This window comes from Orbicella franksi, chromosome 6, assembly GCF_964199315.1.
Source record: "Orbicella franksi chromosome 6, jaOrbFran1.1, whole genome shotgun sequence".
Lineage (NCBI taxonomy): Eukaryota > Metazoa > Cnidaria > Anthozoa > Scleractinia > Merulinidae > Orbicella > Orbicella franksi.
In genome coordinates this window covers 19,223,478-19,242,024 of record NC_138150.1, presented here as the reverse complement: position 1 = coordinate 19,242,024, position 18,547 = coordinate 19,223,478, and the positions used below count along the sequence as shown (strand labels likewise).

Here is an 18,547-nt window from a genome sequence, read left to right as displayed (position 1 = left end):
AAGCTAATCTGGTAATGGTATGTTCCACAAGACGGCGTGCGAAGAACCAATAAGAATTGAGTTTTATTCTTAACACGATTGGAAAAAAAATTGGGTGTGTTGTGCAGGTTTGTGCTGCATGTAATCTAACTGTAACGATGAAAATTGTACAAGTAATTAATTACAAAAGTAAATTCGAGTACCAGCGGCATTAATTTGTTTTTATTTACTAAGCAGTAAGACTATCTAGAAAAGTAATACAGCTGTATTGATTAATTCAATGCACCAAAGTTTCCAAGGATTTAAGGCTACGCCAACAACTTAAAGGAGCAACCTACGTCACGGTTTGCGCATCTCGAAAAGTTAAGCCAAAATTCCTTTAAGTTCATCGTTTGTAATCCGTGTCAATCTTCTCCATCCTTAACCATCCTTGTTTCTTTATCAATTACGGTTTATTATTATTATCGCTTTGGTGTTTTTCTATGTTTAGTAAACTACTACTTTCAGGTTACCTTCAATAATAGTCTTAAATACACCACTCGCTACAGAACGGGCTGAATTTCATACACACCTAAGTTATTAGAGAGACAGTTGCAACAAAAAATTGAGCAGTGCAAGTATTCAACTGTATGAAACTGTGAAGTTCCACAAAAAAATGCTAAATTCACTGCCACAATTAAATGGCTAACGTTACGTTATATATGTATATTGTTTGCAAAAAAGCTGAAAATGTAACACACTGGTCATTCTGACCATCTCTGCAGGTATGTTTTCCATAATTCAAAGCACTTAGTAGTGCACTGTTCGTAGTAAAATTTTCTATATATATATTTTTTGCCAAACATACGCTAGTTAAAACCTAGTTCTCGGGAAAATCCCGCACAAACATAGGATTTTGTGTTTCCCTGAGAGATGCTCACAATATTAGAAAGTCTTGACTTTGCGCTATGGTGGACACTTGCTTGGAGGTAAATCGAACATAGAAGTTTGGTACAGCGAAAAGATGTTTCTTTGATGTCCCAGACCATCATTTTATACTTTCATGGGACAGGAAAAAAACTGCCAACCATTGCAGAAATATAGAAAATGCATGTCTATAACATAGAAATGCCTCCTATTTCACCAATTTTTCCTAAACCATCTTAGATGATAGAGGGAAACCTATGTCACCATGTTTTCACAAGTCTGAAATTTCTTGGACCCTCAGGAAACAGGGTATTTCCTAATTATTGTATCGGATTTTCCCAACATAATATATGAATACCAGCTGTACAATGTAGATTTGTCGTACTACCACAAACTTAAAGTGTATACCAGCAGATCACTTCAAAAGATGACAATACATTGTCTGTGATACACACTTGGAAATTGAAGAAGTTAAGCCTTGATAAAATTGTTTATATGCCAGTCAATGTGTGTCCAAGAACCATTTCTAGAAACTGGAAGAAAAGATAATAAAATGAATTAATAACCAATTAATAAATTGAACTATTTTAAAGATAAAACACCCTTTACAAAGATGGTTACCAATGACGACTGTCAGGGGAAAGTCACTCAAAATAAAATAAAACTATTAATATTATTCTATTTCCTGATACAGGAGATAATATTAATGTGAACGGTACAAGGAAAACATTAATTCTTTGTTGTGACAACAGACAACACTATATACTAAATAATTAATGATGCTGAAATTACATGAAATGGTCCATGATAATTAGAAAAAAAACTAATGTGAAATTTTGAAATGTAAGCTTATTCCACAGAGCTGTAGTCTCGATACACCTATAATAAGTACCAGCATCTATGTCAACTCTCCCAGATTATCTAGGACTCTCCCTGATCCAAACCAAATCTCCCAGTCTCCCATACAGATCAATAATTATTAATCTGATGTGAAGTATGTATGAAATAATTCATATTTGAACTGCAGTTGTAGATGAAAGTGAAGAATGATAATCGCAGTAAATTTTCCAATTTAAGCAATTGGAAAGAAGAAGCCTGTTTTTTTTTTAAGGGTTCTTCTTTCCAATTGCTTAAATTGGAAAATTTACTGCGATGATCATTCTTCACTTTCAATTATTAATCTCCCAGATATGAAGGAAAATGCATAAAGTACATGACTGTACAATAATTTTTTCACCTTTATTTTGGCCGATTTTTTGCATTTTTGGGTGGAAATTTTTGAAACATATGATGTATTTTTGTGGTTGAATCATCAGAGCCTCACTTTAAACAATATTTATTTAGGGCAGAGAGGGTACATTTGGCAATCCCCCAGATTCCGAATTTTTTAGGCTGACATCTCTGTACCAGTGACGACTTTGCGAGAAAAGCGGAAACTGCTAATAAATACAGCAAAACCCAGTTTTACTGAGACACTGAGTTTTGTGTTAAATGAAAGACTTTGTGCTCTGATTTGATTGTTTTACCTGTTCATAATTGATCGTAACAGTACCAGTCTGTTGGTGATCATGTTTTCTAAATGCATCTGTTAAGGATTTTAGCATGACACAGCACTGAATAAAGTCATCAAACTTCATTGTGTGGACATTCATGCGATCAAATTTCCGTACACACAGGTTGGAGAAATTTGGTGATCTGAAAGAAGAGGAAATATATAATTGTTTATTATCAAATGACTGCATTTATTCACCTAATGATGAGTAAAATATTACAGGGGCGGATTTAGAGGGGGATAGATTGCGTGGCTAGCCACTCTCATTTGGAGAAGCACAAATATAAAAAAAAATGAAAAAGATTGTGACTAATCCTGTATCTGCCCCTGTATTACACTTTGATAAAATAAAGTGTTGATATTAATAGAAGTGTTTAAATTATGTTACAAAAATTTTGGGGAGTAGCCTTCCCTAAAATATCATTTAATTGTAATCAATAATATAATACAGTGATAACAATATTAATTAAGCAACAGAACAACAAGCTTTCCAAGTTGGAAATAATAATTTTGGATTAAAGCATTTCAGAGGACTACCAAAATTGGATCAGACCACATGCAGATCTGTAAGATCTTTTATTTTCCAGTTCAGACAATAACATTAGAATCTTGTAAGATTTTTAACATGAAAACCCCCTGATAGGATGAGAACTACACTGTAGACAATGCTACAAAAACTGGACATGTTGTTAGCTAGATGCAACTCACAGTCTGTATCCAAAGCTTGTAAAGGCTGTTTGTAGTTCATTGGCATCTATTGTTCCTGATCGGTCACGATCAAAGCTTTATTGGTGGAAACAATTATAATATATTACACAGTAAGCAATTATTTTCTTCAGAAAATCAACACTGCGTTAAGTATTTGTTCATCAACTGATAAAAAAAGCAGAGATTGAATTTCTAGTATTTACTTACAGTTACTGATATTATTTGTCATGGTCAATTGAGTTTTGATTTTTTTAATTTTAGAAGTAGTCTACATGGCTCATTGGAAGATTGCCAGTGTTTTTAAATAAATGTGTTGATGATAATTTAAAATGAATTAGGATTACTGTTAGTTTCCATCATGATAAAAGTTCTCAATCATGTCTCATTAATAATAATTACTAGATAAATATTCTTATTAAGATTATGACCAAAGATTAAAGTCTGGGAAATTGGAAAGTCTCCAGAATTGAGCTACAACTACCTTAGACAGATTTGTTAAATCATTCTAGTATATCTAATACTAACAGTTTATTATGATTGTGATGTAGATTTGGTTTGTACCTGTCAAAACACTGCTTCCATTGCTGAATGTACTTCCACAATGCAGAAAATTCATAGATATCAATTGTACCAGATCTACAATGTAACAGGGATAAACAACAGACAACACAACTGAGATATGAAAAGCCATCACTAATTATCACATGATTATGTTTAATAACAAATTTAATAATAAAAGAACATCTCATAGATTATCACTGACATATAAAATTATACTAACAACAACTCAAACTGAGATTTTCACCACCCTAAATCACCCGAAACATAAATTATAAAATTTTTCTGACAATAATAATTAATTTACCAATTTTATATTTAGATCTCTATACATGGCCCCACAAGTCAAGCCTCTAACTCTTAATAAAATGACAGTTTAAATCTAGATCCATCTTCAATTCTTGTGTGATTATTGGTCAAGAGTTCAACGTAACCTGTGAGAGATGCCATGCCTTTGCAAAAATTAAAAGAAAAAAAACCCTGGAAAGTGGGAAGTTTGGGGATAAACTCCAAAACCTCTTTTGCTTCAGGGAGGGGAAAAAAATCACCTCTGAACTTTCCATCTACTTTGATAGTGAATTTTCCAGGTCATTTGAAGAAAAAAAAAACCAATGTCCCACAAATTTTTCCACATTTTATACTTTTAGAGACCATAGGAATAGCATCACATGCCTAGCCAATAAGAAACAACTCTCCATTCCCTAGTTATTACAATTATTTAAAGAAAACAGCCCTAAGAAAATAGGCAAGCTGATTGGTTAAAAATCGTGTTTCTATTAAATAATTAGATTATGAGCTCGAGATTTCTGTCACGTGATAGTTGACTCGGGCTGCGCCCTTGTCAACTATCATGCATGGAAATTGAGAGCGAATAATCTTATTGTTTTAGTATAAATCTACTAGTCGTTCAAAACTTTATCTAAATCCTCTTCCCAGACACTTCGAAAATGCCAATAAGTGGCTGTCAGATGCACACTGCTACGTTACTCACTACCTATCACAGAGTAGATAGTGAGTAGAGTAGCCAATCAGAGAAAGGCATTTGTGATATGCTAGTAGGTTTATACTAAAACTTGATAGAAACACAGAACTAGCACAAGCTCCTCACGTAATGATGGCACAAGCAAACAGAATTTACATTTTGAAGATCAAAGTAAACTAGTTGTTTCCCTTTTTTGTCACGGTGTTTTCTAAAAGAAATAGAAAACATGTTCTCTGTGTTTCTATTGAGTTATAGAAAGTCTCATGAAAGTTTGGGAGAACTCAAAAAAGCTGTGGAAACACTCGCCTATGGCTCATGTTCCCACAGCATTTCTCGTTCTCCCATGGCAAACTTCCACTCGTGTTTCAATAATTCAATAAAAACATGGTACATGTTTTCTATTTCTTAAATTTTACATATTTTAGTATATAGTATAGCTACTCACTGATCCTTGTCAAACATGCCAATCATTAAGCGGCAAGTTTCAGGATTGAATTGGGACCAGTTGTTGTTAAAGAGGGCTTGACGTAATTCAGCAGCAGTTATTTTCCCAGATCTGTCTTGATCCACGGTCTGCAGAATGAGATATTTAAAATCTTCCCTTCAATAATCATACATCACCAAAAATTGATCAATTTGTCCTTGCACTTGGAAAATCTCAGGAAATGGTAATTAAAGCTTGATGTATCATCTTACTTGGAACCATTCCCACAGCACTGGATCGACCCCAGGAGGTGGGGCTGGACGACCTCCCCACCCTCCTGGGTAACCAGGAGGATATTGAGATGCTGGAGGGGGTGGTCCATAGGGATTTTGCTGCTGGTATCCCTGTGGTTGACCATAATTATACTGGCCACCCTGCTAAGAAAATGAAGAAACAATATGTGAATAATTACTAATAGCAAATTATTTGTCTCTAAAAATACAACAATTACCTTCCCTCTGGCTTTAGGTTGAGACTAACAACTTGGTCAATTATGAAGATAGAATTGACCAATTGATAGTAAAAAACAATTTTGAAAAACATTTAAGCAAGAAAATTAGCATAAGTGAAGTAACATGATGCTTAGACGTCTTCATGTCATCATTTTTGAATGAATAAATCAAAAATAACAGCAAGGCATATTTATAGCACTTACGATGTGAGAAAATAAATTAGCAAATGTGACATGAAAACATTCAGGTAAAAAGTTTTGCACTAATGGAATCTGCTTGCATGTTCAGTTTCGGTCTTTTGTTCTTAATCAACAGCATTTCAAAGATCAAACATTTGAGTTTACCATGGCATTATTTTCTTTATGACTTTAAAGTTCTGGTAATAAGTAAGTTGTCAGGTGTTAAGCCATGCTTGTCCCTGAAATGTTTTTCTATGCGTTGATGGAGATGGTGGCAAGTGTATCCAATATAATTTGCATCGAACAAATATCGGGGGGGCGGGGGGGGGGGGGGGCTTTTCTTCCATGACTCTAAGATGATCAGTGATCTTTTTGCTTGTAAACACTGGCTGTAGTTGTTGATTAATTTTCATATCCAGGTTGCCAAGTTGTCTGCGAACCACATCAGTTGATTTCTGATCCTTAAATGGTGATGTAATCGAACCAGGGCTGTCAGATGTTGTTGGAACTGGGTCTGTAGAAAGCTGGAGGTGATTGATAGCTGAGTCAATGAGCTTCTCGGGAAATTTTAATTTTAAAAATATCACTTTTAAGTTCCTACATTCTGGCAAAAGGAAGTCTGCAGTAGATGACAAGTGTTTTGCGTGGTCTAACAATGTTCTTAGCAGTGACCACTTGTACCAGCTGTCAACATGGCTTTGGTAGTGCAGAAGGAGCCTTTTATTTGTTTTCTTTCTGTAAACACGGGTTTCAAGGCTGCCGTCAATTTTGATGATTTCCATGCCAATAAATGGCAATCGATTGTTGGTTGCTACTTCCATTGTAAATTGCATGGAGGGGTGGGCTTTATTAAGACATGTCAGAAAATCAGTGGTGTTAGAGAGGTTGTGTACCACAGCCAGCGTGTTGTCCATGTATCTCTTATAGAAACTCGGAAGCTTGTTCTCACACTGAACACATGAATGCATTTGCCACAAGCAGACCTAATGGTGATCCTATTACGACACCATCAACTTGTTTGTATAAGTTTCCATTAAATTGAAATAGCTGTTTTTTTCTGTGGCAATACTTCGTAACTCTATCAGATCATCTTTGCTGATGTTCATGTTGTGAGTCTTGTTGAGCCAGCTGTCTTTGAAGACTTTATCGGCTAGAATATGGACTGTTTCATCAAGAGGTACATTTGTGGAAAGAGCTGTGACGTCATAGGAGACAAGAAAATCAGTTTTGTCAAGTTTGAACTGTTGGATTTCTTCAGCAAAATAGAAAACATCAGAGATTGTATACTTGTTAGTCGACAAGGGTTTCAGCTTTTCATCTAGCCACTTTGCGAGAGGGTAATTGTAAGTTCCAGTTGCTGAGAGGATCTGTCACATCACGAGAGTTGTTTTGTTTGTTTTGGGAAGGCCATATAAGTGGGCCAGGTGAGACCCCTTCTGACAGACAAAGTCTGCCATTTCTTTAGGCAGAATTCCGCACACGACTGATTCAAGATGTTTTTCTTTCGCCAGAAGTAAATGATAATATTTTGGTGGTCTTTCTCTTGTGGTTGGCTTTTGCTGGCTAATGGGTCAGAATTCTGTCAGGTCATCGATAGATGCCTCATTCAACAGTCGAATGTACTCCAACTTGTCCATAACGACAACGCCCGAGTCCTTATCTGGTTTAGTGATTACTATGTCATCCCATTTCTTGATCATTGATTGATTGATCATTTGCTGGTTTTGGGCCTTTTCTCTCGATATCATTCAAAGCAATTGAATGCAGGGTCGCTGCGGCTAGCTCTTTTTTGTTGTCGGAAAGCTTGGGTTCAAGTTTCCAATACGCTTTCTCAAATGTTACCTGGATGTCGATGGCAGAAATGCGAGGTTCAGGAATAGAAAATTGCAAACCACAACGGAGAACGAGTTTGTCAAAGAAAGTGAGATTGTATGAAGAGATGGTCTTAACGTGTTGATCTAATTCTACATCCCTGTAGAGTAGCCGGGCAATCTTTGATGAGTGGTCGTCCACCATTTTCTGATAGGCTTACTTGCATAGCATCGCAATTGTCCTCAGAATACACAAGAAGAGGAAAGTGGAACATTTCTGACAAATTTCTAATACTTGCTAATGCACTGTTTTATTGTAACTTCATAATCATACGTATGCTGTCTTCATACATTGAAGATCTACATGCAAGGCTCATTTAACTGCAACTGTCACATTTCCATCATAAATCACTAAATGTTCTGCCCTTCTGTCTTCTTATCCAGACAATAACGACATCAACAAGTAATTAACTGATTAAAAACTAATTATTAGCAAATTATGATCAATGAGTAGTCGATGACTAAATATTGATGACCAAAAACTTTGTGTTCTTTCAATATTTACTCACAGTTGACATACATTACTAATCAATGGTCATTATGTCATTGACTGTTTATTAATGCTATTGAATACTCACCAATAACCTATTTGATTACCCATTAAATACTCATTGACTATACATACATTATTATGTTACACATCTGTTACTATGTTACAGCATTTTTCTTTATTATTACTGCCTTTTTGTGCTACCTGATTAAATAAGTAAATTAGTATTGACTGATACTTCAGATGCTGTCATTGTAGGTTCAATAATGGTTGCACTGACAAGCACCTTAAAGATGTTGTTCTTATTTCTTTAGTTACAACTTAATTTGTGCAGCCGCTGCAAGATTGACTGTATCAATGACTAACTAATGTCATCAATGACTAACCAATATTTGATGCAATTTATGACTAACTCTTAACGAAAAAATTGGAGGTCTACAGATTATTCATCGATTACTCATTAATGATTGGCAATAATCAAAGACCAATCAAATGATACCCCTCTGTTTACACTCATTGATTTCACTGACATTACTGATGTAATTGAGTATTTATGTCTAGTCTTATTGATGGAGGATTTCGCCATAAAATTGTCAATTGTCGCATTAAAGCTGGCATCAATTTGTTGGTACACATATCAGCATATTTTAGCTTAATTTTCCCGGCTAATTTCATACGGTCTGCATACCTGCATGAAACAACGAGATCATGAGAAGAGAGATACAAGCTTGAGTTTAGCTCATTAAATCAGGCCTACAGCTTATGGGAGAAAATCTCTGTAGATAGACAGTTTATCTCGATGGACCATAACACAAACAAGTGAATACTGTAAAGAGAACGGCAACAAAAGACGCAGACAGACGTGATTCAGAGCGCAATTCCCGGAAGCTACAGCATTGATTTTCGTTATTCAGAATAAACGTAAAGTGCAATATGTACTTACATAAGCTGGATTATAACCTGGCTGATGCCCTGGAGGAGGCTGGTTCCAAGCCATAAAGGCACAGGAAAAACGGGACTTTCGAAGTTTAACCTTCCCTGATTAGAAGACGCTTTGAAATCAGGGCTGCTCGGATGAACAAAAAAAGTCTCCTCTAGGGAGGAGAGGGTATGTGGCCGTGAAACAATCACATTTATTTTACATAGACATCTATATGAATTTGAATTAGTTTGAATGCTATAAGGTGGTTAAAGGTTTCTTAAAAACTGTAAGGGAAAACAGTAGGTATTTCATTATTTTTTTAATATTTACTACGAAAATTCAATTGTCGAACGAGCCCTCCCGGAAAAGTCTACAACTTGACGCTTAATGGGGCCCAGTTTACCACGATCAGAAACGCCTGGTAGTTTATATATGGAAAGAGCGAAAACAGCCTGTAAACTGAGAAATGTAGTGGATGTTGTCCAACAAAACTTAGCCAGTTATCGGAAAGACTTCAAAGATGGAGCAAAAGGATATGTATTACAACAAGGCGGAGTACATAGAAACCGTAAGTGTAACGAATTATTCACATAATCCTCTGAAATGATCGATCAGTACGTTGACTTCAGAAATCTACTTTCGCGAAACGTGGAATTACAATTAAGCTTAAAGTTTAACTTGTGTATTGGCTACCTAGGCATCTGGAAACAAAGTAAGTCGTCAGTCAGTCTTGTGTGGAAGTCAAAACATTGTTTTAAATGGAAAGGTGAGTTAAAGTATTGGTGCTTTAATATTTTTATCGCATGTTAACGTTGTGGCCGTGAAAGGCTGGGGGTGTTTCGAAAAAACACAGTCACATGTATTGTAAGCTTGGCCTTGAAATCGTACGTTCAGGTTTTCAGCAGTTTGATCAGCCTTCTTGAATTCTGATCATTTTAATTTATTATCCATTGTCAATGTGAGTGTGAAATTAACTATTGTAGTCAGAGTGATATAATTTTCTTTTCTTGTGTTCCGAACAACAGCAACAATAGTTTGCAAGCACATCAACGTAAAACATCTCAATGGATAAACTATAAATTATTAATTGAAAAGCAATTCAAAATTTATCAAATTGATGATATTTTGCATAATATCTTATACTTGGCGACTTACCCAAACATAGTTTGCCACTGGTCAGGAAATGATTATGGGGGAAGTGTTTTTCAACGCCAGGAAAAATTCAGGATATTTGATCTCCATTCCAGGTCAGGATGAAATCAGAGAGAGTTACTTGATCAAAGGGTGTTGTGGGGTTTGATGATGAGTGTCGTTTGAATGACAATGTTCAATTTTTGAAGTTTTGTGGGTACCAGTTTTAACACATGGTGGCTACCATGGCTGAGGGCCAAATCCACTGCATCACTTCTTACTATCCAATATTGGATGAGGGTAAATTTAGCTAGAACAATCCAAAACATACTAATTGTCGATTCGTTTTTCAGACAATCATTCAGTCTGACTGTATTCTCCGTGGAGATCTAGCAAATGTCAGAATTGGACGGCAGTGCGTCATAAGCAAGAGAAGCGTTATAAGACCACCATTCAAGAAATTCAGCAAAGGGTCTGTATATTAAACATTGTATCATTACATGAACATGTGGAGGGTGCAGTGATCTAGTGGTTAGTGTGTCAGACTTCTGATTTGAAAATTTTGGACACAATCCTTAACTTTGACTCATAGCACCTTATCACCACCCAGCTACAGTCCAATGTGGAGACAGTGTGGCTTAGTAGGTGTGGCGAATGCTACCCAGAAAATTGCAGATCTCGGAACTTTTTGATCCGATCTTGAAATCTCGGAAGCTTTTGTGACAAGTCACGAAGTTTAGTTTTTTCATGTGTTCCTTTCGGTCTTGGAGCCTCGAATTTTTTTCGCAAGGTCTCGGAGTCTTGGATTTGTGTTTTTAGCAGATGTTCTCCGGCAAAAGTTATCACGTTGAACTTCTCTTATCATTCTCGTCCCCAGAGGCCGTGCTCCTTCTGGTCAGCACCAAGAATCGCGACCTCTGGCTGGTTACAACACCAGAAGTCCACAATTCACGGACTTCCGTCACTCTGCGCATGCTCAGAGTCAAGTCTGACAAATCCAATCTCATTCCCAGAGCCCATGTGTCTTTTGGTCAGCGCCAAGACCCGTGTCTTGGCGCTGACCAAAAGACACATGGGCTCTGGGAACAAGATTGGACAAATCTGATTGGTTCCGGTCTCATTATATTGTGTTTGCAAAGCCAATCAGAACCGGAATCTCATTGGACCTGTCCAGAGGTCATTATTCTTGGTGCTGACCAAAAGGAGCGCATCCACTGGGGACGAGAATGTTCTCTTATTATATTCACCAAGCCCGCGCGCATGCTCATTTGATCAGGTTTCCGATGACAGTAACCATGCCGCACGCTTTGATACTGAAATCACACAAAAACATGGTCGGTGGACTGTATTTTAGCCGGTTAAGTCAAAGAATTCAAGTAATTCAATTTAGATTTCATAAGTGGTTAGCCTAAGGATGTGTGATTGTAGTCTGGAATATACCGGTGTGACTAAGACGGTGTATTCTAAGCTATTGTAGAATATTGTTTTGCAAAACAAACACAATATTTTACTGTAATGGTCTTTGCAATAAAGGAGCACTACTTCAACTGGAGAACTTCTGAAGGTCGTAGAAAGTACAAATGTAGATATAACGTCCAAATAAGATGTCTTAAAGAAACAACTGCATGCTTACTTTAATTTGATGTTTGAAGCTAGCTGACCGGAAGTTGATGACAGTGCGTGACCTTGAAAGTAGCTGAAAGTCAGGTCGTGATAGGCCGTAAAAAGGTCGAAATGTTAATGCATAACTAAATAGTTAGCGTTCATCTGTGACTGCTATTTTGGTAGATCAAATAAACTATATTGATTGTATAATAGTTTTGACCAGTTCCCTAAGTGAGATCCAGTTTCAAGCGACCAAGAGCGCACAAATCTCACGTCTCGGGCTCAGAGTTTTGTATAATAAAGGTCTCGGGCTCGGTTTTCTCTGCACTGAGTCTTGGGCTCGGATTTTCCAAAAACGTTCAAGTCTCGGTCTCAAATTTTTAAACAATGGTATCATAGTCTCGGCAAGTCTCGGATTTTACCATTTGCCACCCCTTTTAGTAGTAAGAGCATCAAAACTCAAAATCCAGAGGGTTACAAGTTCTGTTCTGACTACTAGCTGGCGTTGTTCTTGGTAGCCTTGAGTTCAACATCTCTGCCATGCTTGTAAATTATAACTAATTGGTCTGCCTCCTGCAGGATGGCATTTTTTTTTCAAAAATCTTGTTATGTTCATTTACAATGTTTCATTCAGTGTTTGTTTACATTTGCCCTGAAAAGCCCCACTGTAGGAGTGCTCAATGATTAAAAAGTTATTAATTTTATATATTTATATATTATGAAAAATGAAAAGGACACACAGTTTTTTAGCAAAGTGCATCCTTGCAGGAAAAAAGTTTCGACTAGTTAGGAAACTGGTAATGTAAGAACTATTTGTATTAAAAAAACATGAGAGGCAAAAATAAAGCTTCATTAATTGTGTTACTGCCTGGACTTGGTTCTTGCCTCTCTGTTGAAAAAAACAGAATTAAATTTTAGTAATTACTGTAAGGTAAAGGACCCCCAAAAATCTAAAAGAGCCCTCAACTCTTTGGAACTGGGGGTCCCCAAGGACCCTTAACTGTCAAACCTAGTGGGAACTGTGTTTATTCACAATGTTACAAATGACTATGGTACTAGTTTTACAGGCCTGACCAGGCAAAGCCATGATTACTAACAAATTAAACCTCAGTCAAGTCACTGAGATTAGCTTGGCTCGGCAGACTTTTTGCTGATGGCTCGTCTCCGTGGAAGGCGTTTGTCAATCATGTAGTTATAGAATTCGGCAGAATTTTCCTATTTAAGTGTAATTATGATATCAAAGAATACAATATTAACTCTATATTTTATAAAGAACTCCTTCGGTGGTGGGCAGATTTTAGAACAGAATTTTGGACAAAACTTCTATAATCTGAGTGTATTATATGGAACAATAAAAACATTAAGATAGATTGTAAAACCATCTACTATCCACATTATGTAGAAGCTGGGTTTTTAATCTGCAAAGATATGCTATTAAATATGAACAACTTAGAATCCTATAACACTGCAAAAAAGAAAAGGTTTGAAACAGTCAGATTTCTTAGTTTGGACTGGAATTCGCCAGGTTATTTTACCCGATCTAAAACGTTTAGAGTTAAATGAGAACGAATTGAACTCCTTAGAATTTCAGTGTTGGGAAAAACGTTTTAATCCATTAGCAAGTAGAAGTAAACATTTTTTATGAATTGCTTATTTTAAGAAAAGCTGGAGTCTCAAGAGGTTTCATTAGGTGGAATGAGAAATTTTGCCTGGACGACACAGCTGTTTCCAAAGCTTTTCTTAATGTGAGATCCATCTCATCCTAAACCTTTATAAGGAGCTTTCAGTTCAAGATTTTGAAAGATATTAAGTTTACTAATTACCGCTTAGCAAAGACAGGCTATGTCCCAAATGACCTGTGTACTTTTTGTGGAATAGAATTGGAAATTGTAAATCGCCTATTTTATGAGTGCTCTTTCACAAACCTAATCTGGAATGATTTTGCATCCTTTAATTTTGGTCTTTGGTTTCTGGCAAAAGAGTGAACCTCATGCTACAAGATGTCTTACTAGGTAAATTAGACACAGAAATAGAAATATTGAATTACTTTATTACACTTGTGAAACTACATATTTGGAGAAGTAGGAAATGTGATGTAACTCCTAATCTAAGTGCTTTTAAGGAAATTATCAAAATGAAATTTAGAAATGAGAAATATATAGCTATGAAAAACAACACAGAACTTGACTTTCAGGCTAGATGACAGCCATATGTAAAATTCATATTAGAAACTTAATTTATAGTATTCTGTCTTATGTTCATTTAATTTGATTATAATATCAGGACATGTAAAATAATTGATGTTTCTAATTTTAGGTGTTATTAAGAATATGTAATTTCTTTTTGTTTTTTGTTTTTTTTTTACCTTACAAGGTTGTAATAAAAAAGTTGAAAAGTGAAAAAAAAAAATCATTATTAACAAATTTTGAAATTTATTATTATGTTGTAGGGTTGCATTTTTTCCACTTCATATTGGAGACCATGTTATTATTGAGGAAGATTGTGTTATCAATGCTGCCCAAGTTGGATCTTATGTCCACATAGGAAAAAACTGTGTCATTGTAAGTAACTTTAGATAAGTATTAACTGAAGGATTTTGGGCAAAAAGGGCTTATATCGCCCCAGAAGCGATGTACATGTATACCCTTTTTGCACTAAATCCTCCAGTTAGTAATGACTCAATATTGGCTCCCTCCTTCAAATAACTTAGCATCCCTTCTTCATAAGTGTCCCTGTTGAGTTTCCCCTATTGCAAAAGTGAATAGTCAGAGTAATTAGACAAATAGTTACAGCCAAATGATTATAACTACATTTTTTATAATTTTAAGCCACATGGAACTCTCATATTTACAGTCTTTGATCCCTAGAGAAGTGAGTGACCTTGGAACATTCTGATTCTAAGAAGTCTGAAAATATTAGCCTTTTGGCCGAATTGCACATGCCCACCTGCCAAACTTGTGGCTCACTCAAGCTTCTGGGTCTTTATTTCTGATCATTTCTTTTTTCCATTATTTTTAAAGCCAGTTAAATTTGATCCTGCAAAGGAACTCTTAAGGGTTGCTCTTTTCATCAAGCTTGTACAGTTAGGAAGGTACAGGATATGAGGGGAGCAACTCCAACTACAAGATATGCAACTAGGAAACGCCGAAGTTGCAGGATAAGTTGCTAACAGAAAGGCTTCTTGGGACCTAATGAATTGCCACTTTGTTGTTCTTTTTCGAGGGCCGCCGGAGTGTGCTAAAAGACTGTTGTGCCATAGCAGACAACACAGTCCTCCCTCCTGAAACAGTTGTTCCACCATTTACACTGTACTCAGGTTCCCCTGGTAAGTCACTGTTTTGTCTGTCTGGATGCTGATTAAATTTTGAAAGGTAGCTGCTCTTGTATGGTCTCGTGTGAATCGCTCACAGCAGTAAAATGTATCCTTTATTACTTTACCCTTTGTTACATATATCTTGGGCATGATATGTAAAAAACCTTCTTGCCTAGAAACATTTTCCTGTTGACTTAGTTTTTTCTTTTTGTGCTGATCCATCTGTAGGAGTATTCTCAGCAGAGCTGCCAGAGTGCATGCAGGAAATCATGACAGAGAAGACAAAGGATTACTATCAACATTTTCTTCCCATTTCAGAAGAGAAATGACCATTAGATAACATCATAGATAGTGTATTCAATTTAGTCAAGGTTCCGTCATTACTGATACAAAGACGTGAGAAGGAAGTTTAAATGCTATGGGTGTTGTGCAAGTATTAAGCAATCAACTAGAATCACTTGGTCCAGAGGAGGTATTCGTTTTGTCCATTTTCTGAACTAACCTTTATTTTAAAAGCATGTAAAGACTACTTTCAATACTTCATTTAAATGTCTATGTAGTAATTTAATAATTCTATACTAATAATTCTTTAATAGTTCTGTTTCCTTCTGCAAGGAGACACAAACTAAGGAAAACTGCAAGAAGGCACAGGACAACAGTATCCAGGATGTCTTCTCATAGAAGGTTTCACTTTATTCAGGACACTTGTAGGTGACTGACAAAATTGATAGTAGAAGATTCGTTGCTTTTAAATGTTCCATTCTGTGATTCATAAGGCTAGATTAGAGCGGTTTTCTTCAGAGTGACAAAAAGTAGTTGATTTTACACTTACTGTGCTACACAATTGGCTAAAAAACCTGCGCCAGTTCTTCATCCAATCAGAAGTAAAACCAGTAGCAATCATGACTCACTCGCACACATTTTCCTACGCTTTGCGTCAGCAACATGCAATTACTTTAAGCTTTGATTGGTTCACTGTATTGTCTGTGTTTTTGTGATTGGCTGGAGCAATTACTTTGGTTTTGGTTTTACAACACTCAATTGAAAACTGCTCTATGCTTGTAATATTTTTGAGAAGGTTAAGTTATAAAAGAGATAACAGTTCCACTCGAAGTACTGTAGGAACAAAAAAATGTTGATTTATTTTGATGATGGACGATCTTTTGGATCAAGTCAAAAGGATACCCAGTATGAGAAGATAGGTTTTGTCAGGAACAAGTGAAATGGAAAACTTTGTCTTTTCGCACAAGCAGAGGGGACTGAGCTAATAACATTTAAGAGGAAAAGCAAGAATACATGCGTGGTTAGCTTGGAGGGATTACACCATACTCAAAATTGACTCATACTTGTGATAAAATACCATTAATATGATTATTTATTGTTGCTTTAGAACTAAACATGTTTCACCAGAAAATCAATTAGAGAAATTTAGGTTTGATATGATTGATTCCTTCCCCGTGTAAAAGGCAGGATAAGCTGTACTATCTGTTAGAGATATCAAACGGAATTGGTAAAATATAAAGGAATGGCCAAAAGAAAAACTTGTATGATGAATTATTTAATACTGTAGGGATCAGTGACTGGGAAGTTCAAAGGTGATACTTTAAAGGGTGGAGTGAGAAGTGATTATAAGAGGGGCGGGGTGTTGGGGAGATTTTACAGTATGCAGCTATGTAATAATTATAAATGCTTACTGTTAGTCATTAGGTAAAGGTAAACTTAATATTAAACGGTGTGCTTATTTTACCTGACTGGTGAGTGCTTTTTGACTGACTGGATGGTCATATCTCAATCTGCATGCAGACGTCTTCTATTGCCTTTGTTTCACTTGACAAAAAGACTTGAAATAGTAGACTCTTGCTTGCAGGCTAGAAGCATCTTTGACTCGATGGCACAACTGACACTTAAGTCCTGGAGTTTTTCCTTCTTTTTACTCTTAATTTGCTTTTTTTCCTGGGGCGGGTAACCAGGATGAAAACCAGCTGAGGCTGATGTGGCTTCGTCTCTAAATATTGTAATTTATTTAGTACGCTTTAATCATACCAGACAATACCAAACGGTATTACAGCTACCTTAACAGCCAAACCACGAATTTATCCCTTGAAAGGTAAGACGATCAACCCCGTCACGGGGGAATACCATCATCCCCCCTTCCCCCCCCCCTTCCCCCCCTCACCTCCGCAAATAAGTCTCCTAACAAAACCAACTCAATAATCGCAAGGTAAATCCTCTTCGTACAGACTGCATTCGGAATTTTAGTTGCAGACGTTGTGTTGATCTCATGATGAACAGGTATCTACGTGGCAGGCCAACACCAACATGAAAACTGTTCTCTTATAATTTAAATCACAGATTTGTGCATGCTTAACTCGTCAGTAACACTCCTAATATCCACCGATGAGAATCAGGAACGCATCTGTTCCTTGCAATATCTGTTCCTAAGCCGGAATCTGAGAATTGTGCAGGGGTTGTTTTTGTTGACTGGTTAAATTCTGTTCCTTGTTGGAAACATACATCTCGGTTCCATGGCCATATCTACATTATAGATATGGGGAGAATGGAAGGCTCCGGGAGGATAACTCCCATTTAAAAAGGACCGGGTTGCTCGTGGGAAATTTTGAAAAGAACACCGAAGAGGTACCAAAATCCCCCAAGGGGTACCTCTTAAGAACACCAAAACTGTACCCCTAAAAGGTACAACGAGCACCCTCTTCCTTTTTTTTATGGAAGCCCCCCTCCACCCCCACCCCCCCCCCCCCCCAGAGGACGCGGATGGGTGGAATTTCAGTGGGTATGTGGGGATGTTGGTCTTGAGGAGTGTCGGGGAGGCAGCCAATCACACAGCATTTAACCAGCCAACAAATAGAACCCATGCAAAGTGTATCCAGATTCCAGTTAAGTACAGTAGAACCATAGTTTATAGAGGGGAATGGTTATGAAACCCGGCAAACATCAAAGGAGCAAACGAAGGTGCCAAAATTTATGCTGGATGGTCCACGACCGTGCGCAATCTTTTGTTTTGCACTCATACACTATGCATGAATTACGTAACCAAAACGTTACTAGTGGTTAGCTCCTCAGTACGGGGTAAACAACAATTGTGTTTTGTGCACGGTCAAGGCCAAAAAAGCGAACAAAAACCGAAGAGCAAAGAGATTTATCGGTTTTCATAACTATTCCCCTCCACTAACTATGAAGGAACGCATGGGGAATTAACGAGGAAATACACGATGGAACGCACGGTGTGAGGGAAAAGCAAAGGAAGCTCACGGATAAAGATAGATACCAAAAACCCTTAGGGGAAAGCCCTTCGCTCTGCACAACGGCTGCGTGGTCCCCAGTCGCCTGCACGATATTATGATTAACGATAATGACTAACTGGTGAATAGGGGCGCAGGGGATCTCTCTCTTTTTC

The 18,547-nt window shown here is 36.9% G+C and overlaps 2 protein-coding genes across 3 annotated transcripts; one reads left to right on the top strand and one right to left on the bottom strand.

Moving 5' to 3' along the window:
* Positions 1 to 181: 181 nt before the first annotated feature.
* On the bottom strand, positions 182 to 9,258 carry LOC145489220 (programmed cell death protein 6-like). Of its 2 annotated transcripts, none has more exons than XM_081468160.1 (7): positions 9,105 to 9,258; positions 5,382 to 5,543; positions 5,131 to 5,258; positions 3,707 to 3,781; positions 3,146 to 3,220; positions 2,412 to 2,580; positions 182 to 1,418 (listed from the first exon to the last, which is right to left on the bottom strand). In XM_081468160.1, exons 1-7 carry the CDS (start codon positions 9,156 to 9,158, stop codon positions 1,377 to 1,379), a joined length of 705 nt encoding a protein of 234 aa, XP_081324286.1. In that variant the 5' UTR covers positions 9,159 to 9,258; the 3' UTR covers positions 182 to 1,376. The 2 variants fall into 2 exon arrangements, with proteins under 2 accessions (XP_081324286.1, XP_081324285.1); XM_081468159.1 differs by having other exon boundaries at positions 5,382 to 5,546; positions 9,105 to 9,257.
* Positions 9,259 to 9,526: 268 nt separating this feature from the next.
* Positions 9,527 to 16,878, top strand: LOC145489740 (dynactin subunit 5-like). Its single transcript, XM_081468773.1, has 6 exons — positions 9,527 to 9,651; positions 9,781 to 9,849; positions 10,568 to 10,686; positions 14,269 to 14,380; positions 15,042 to 15,144; positions 15,361 to 16,878. The coding sequence occupies exons 1-6, from the start codon at positions 9,604 to 9,606 to the stop codon at positions 15,459 to 15,461; spliced, it is 552 nt and encodes a 183-aa protein (XP_081324899.1). The 5' UTR covers positions 9,527 to 9,603; the 3' UTR covers positions 15,462 to 16,878.
* The last annotated feature ends 1,669 nt before the right edge of the window (positions 16,879 to 18,547 follow it).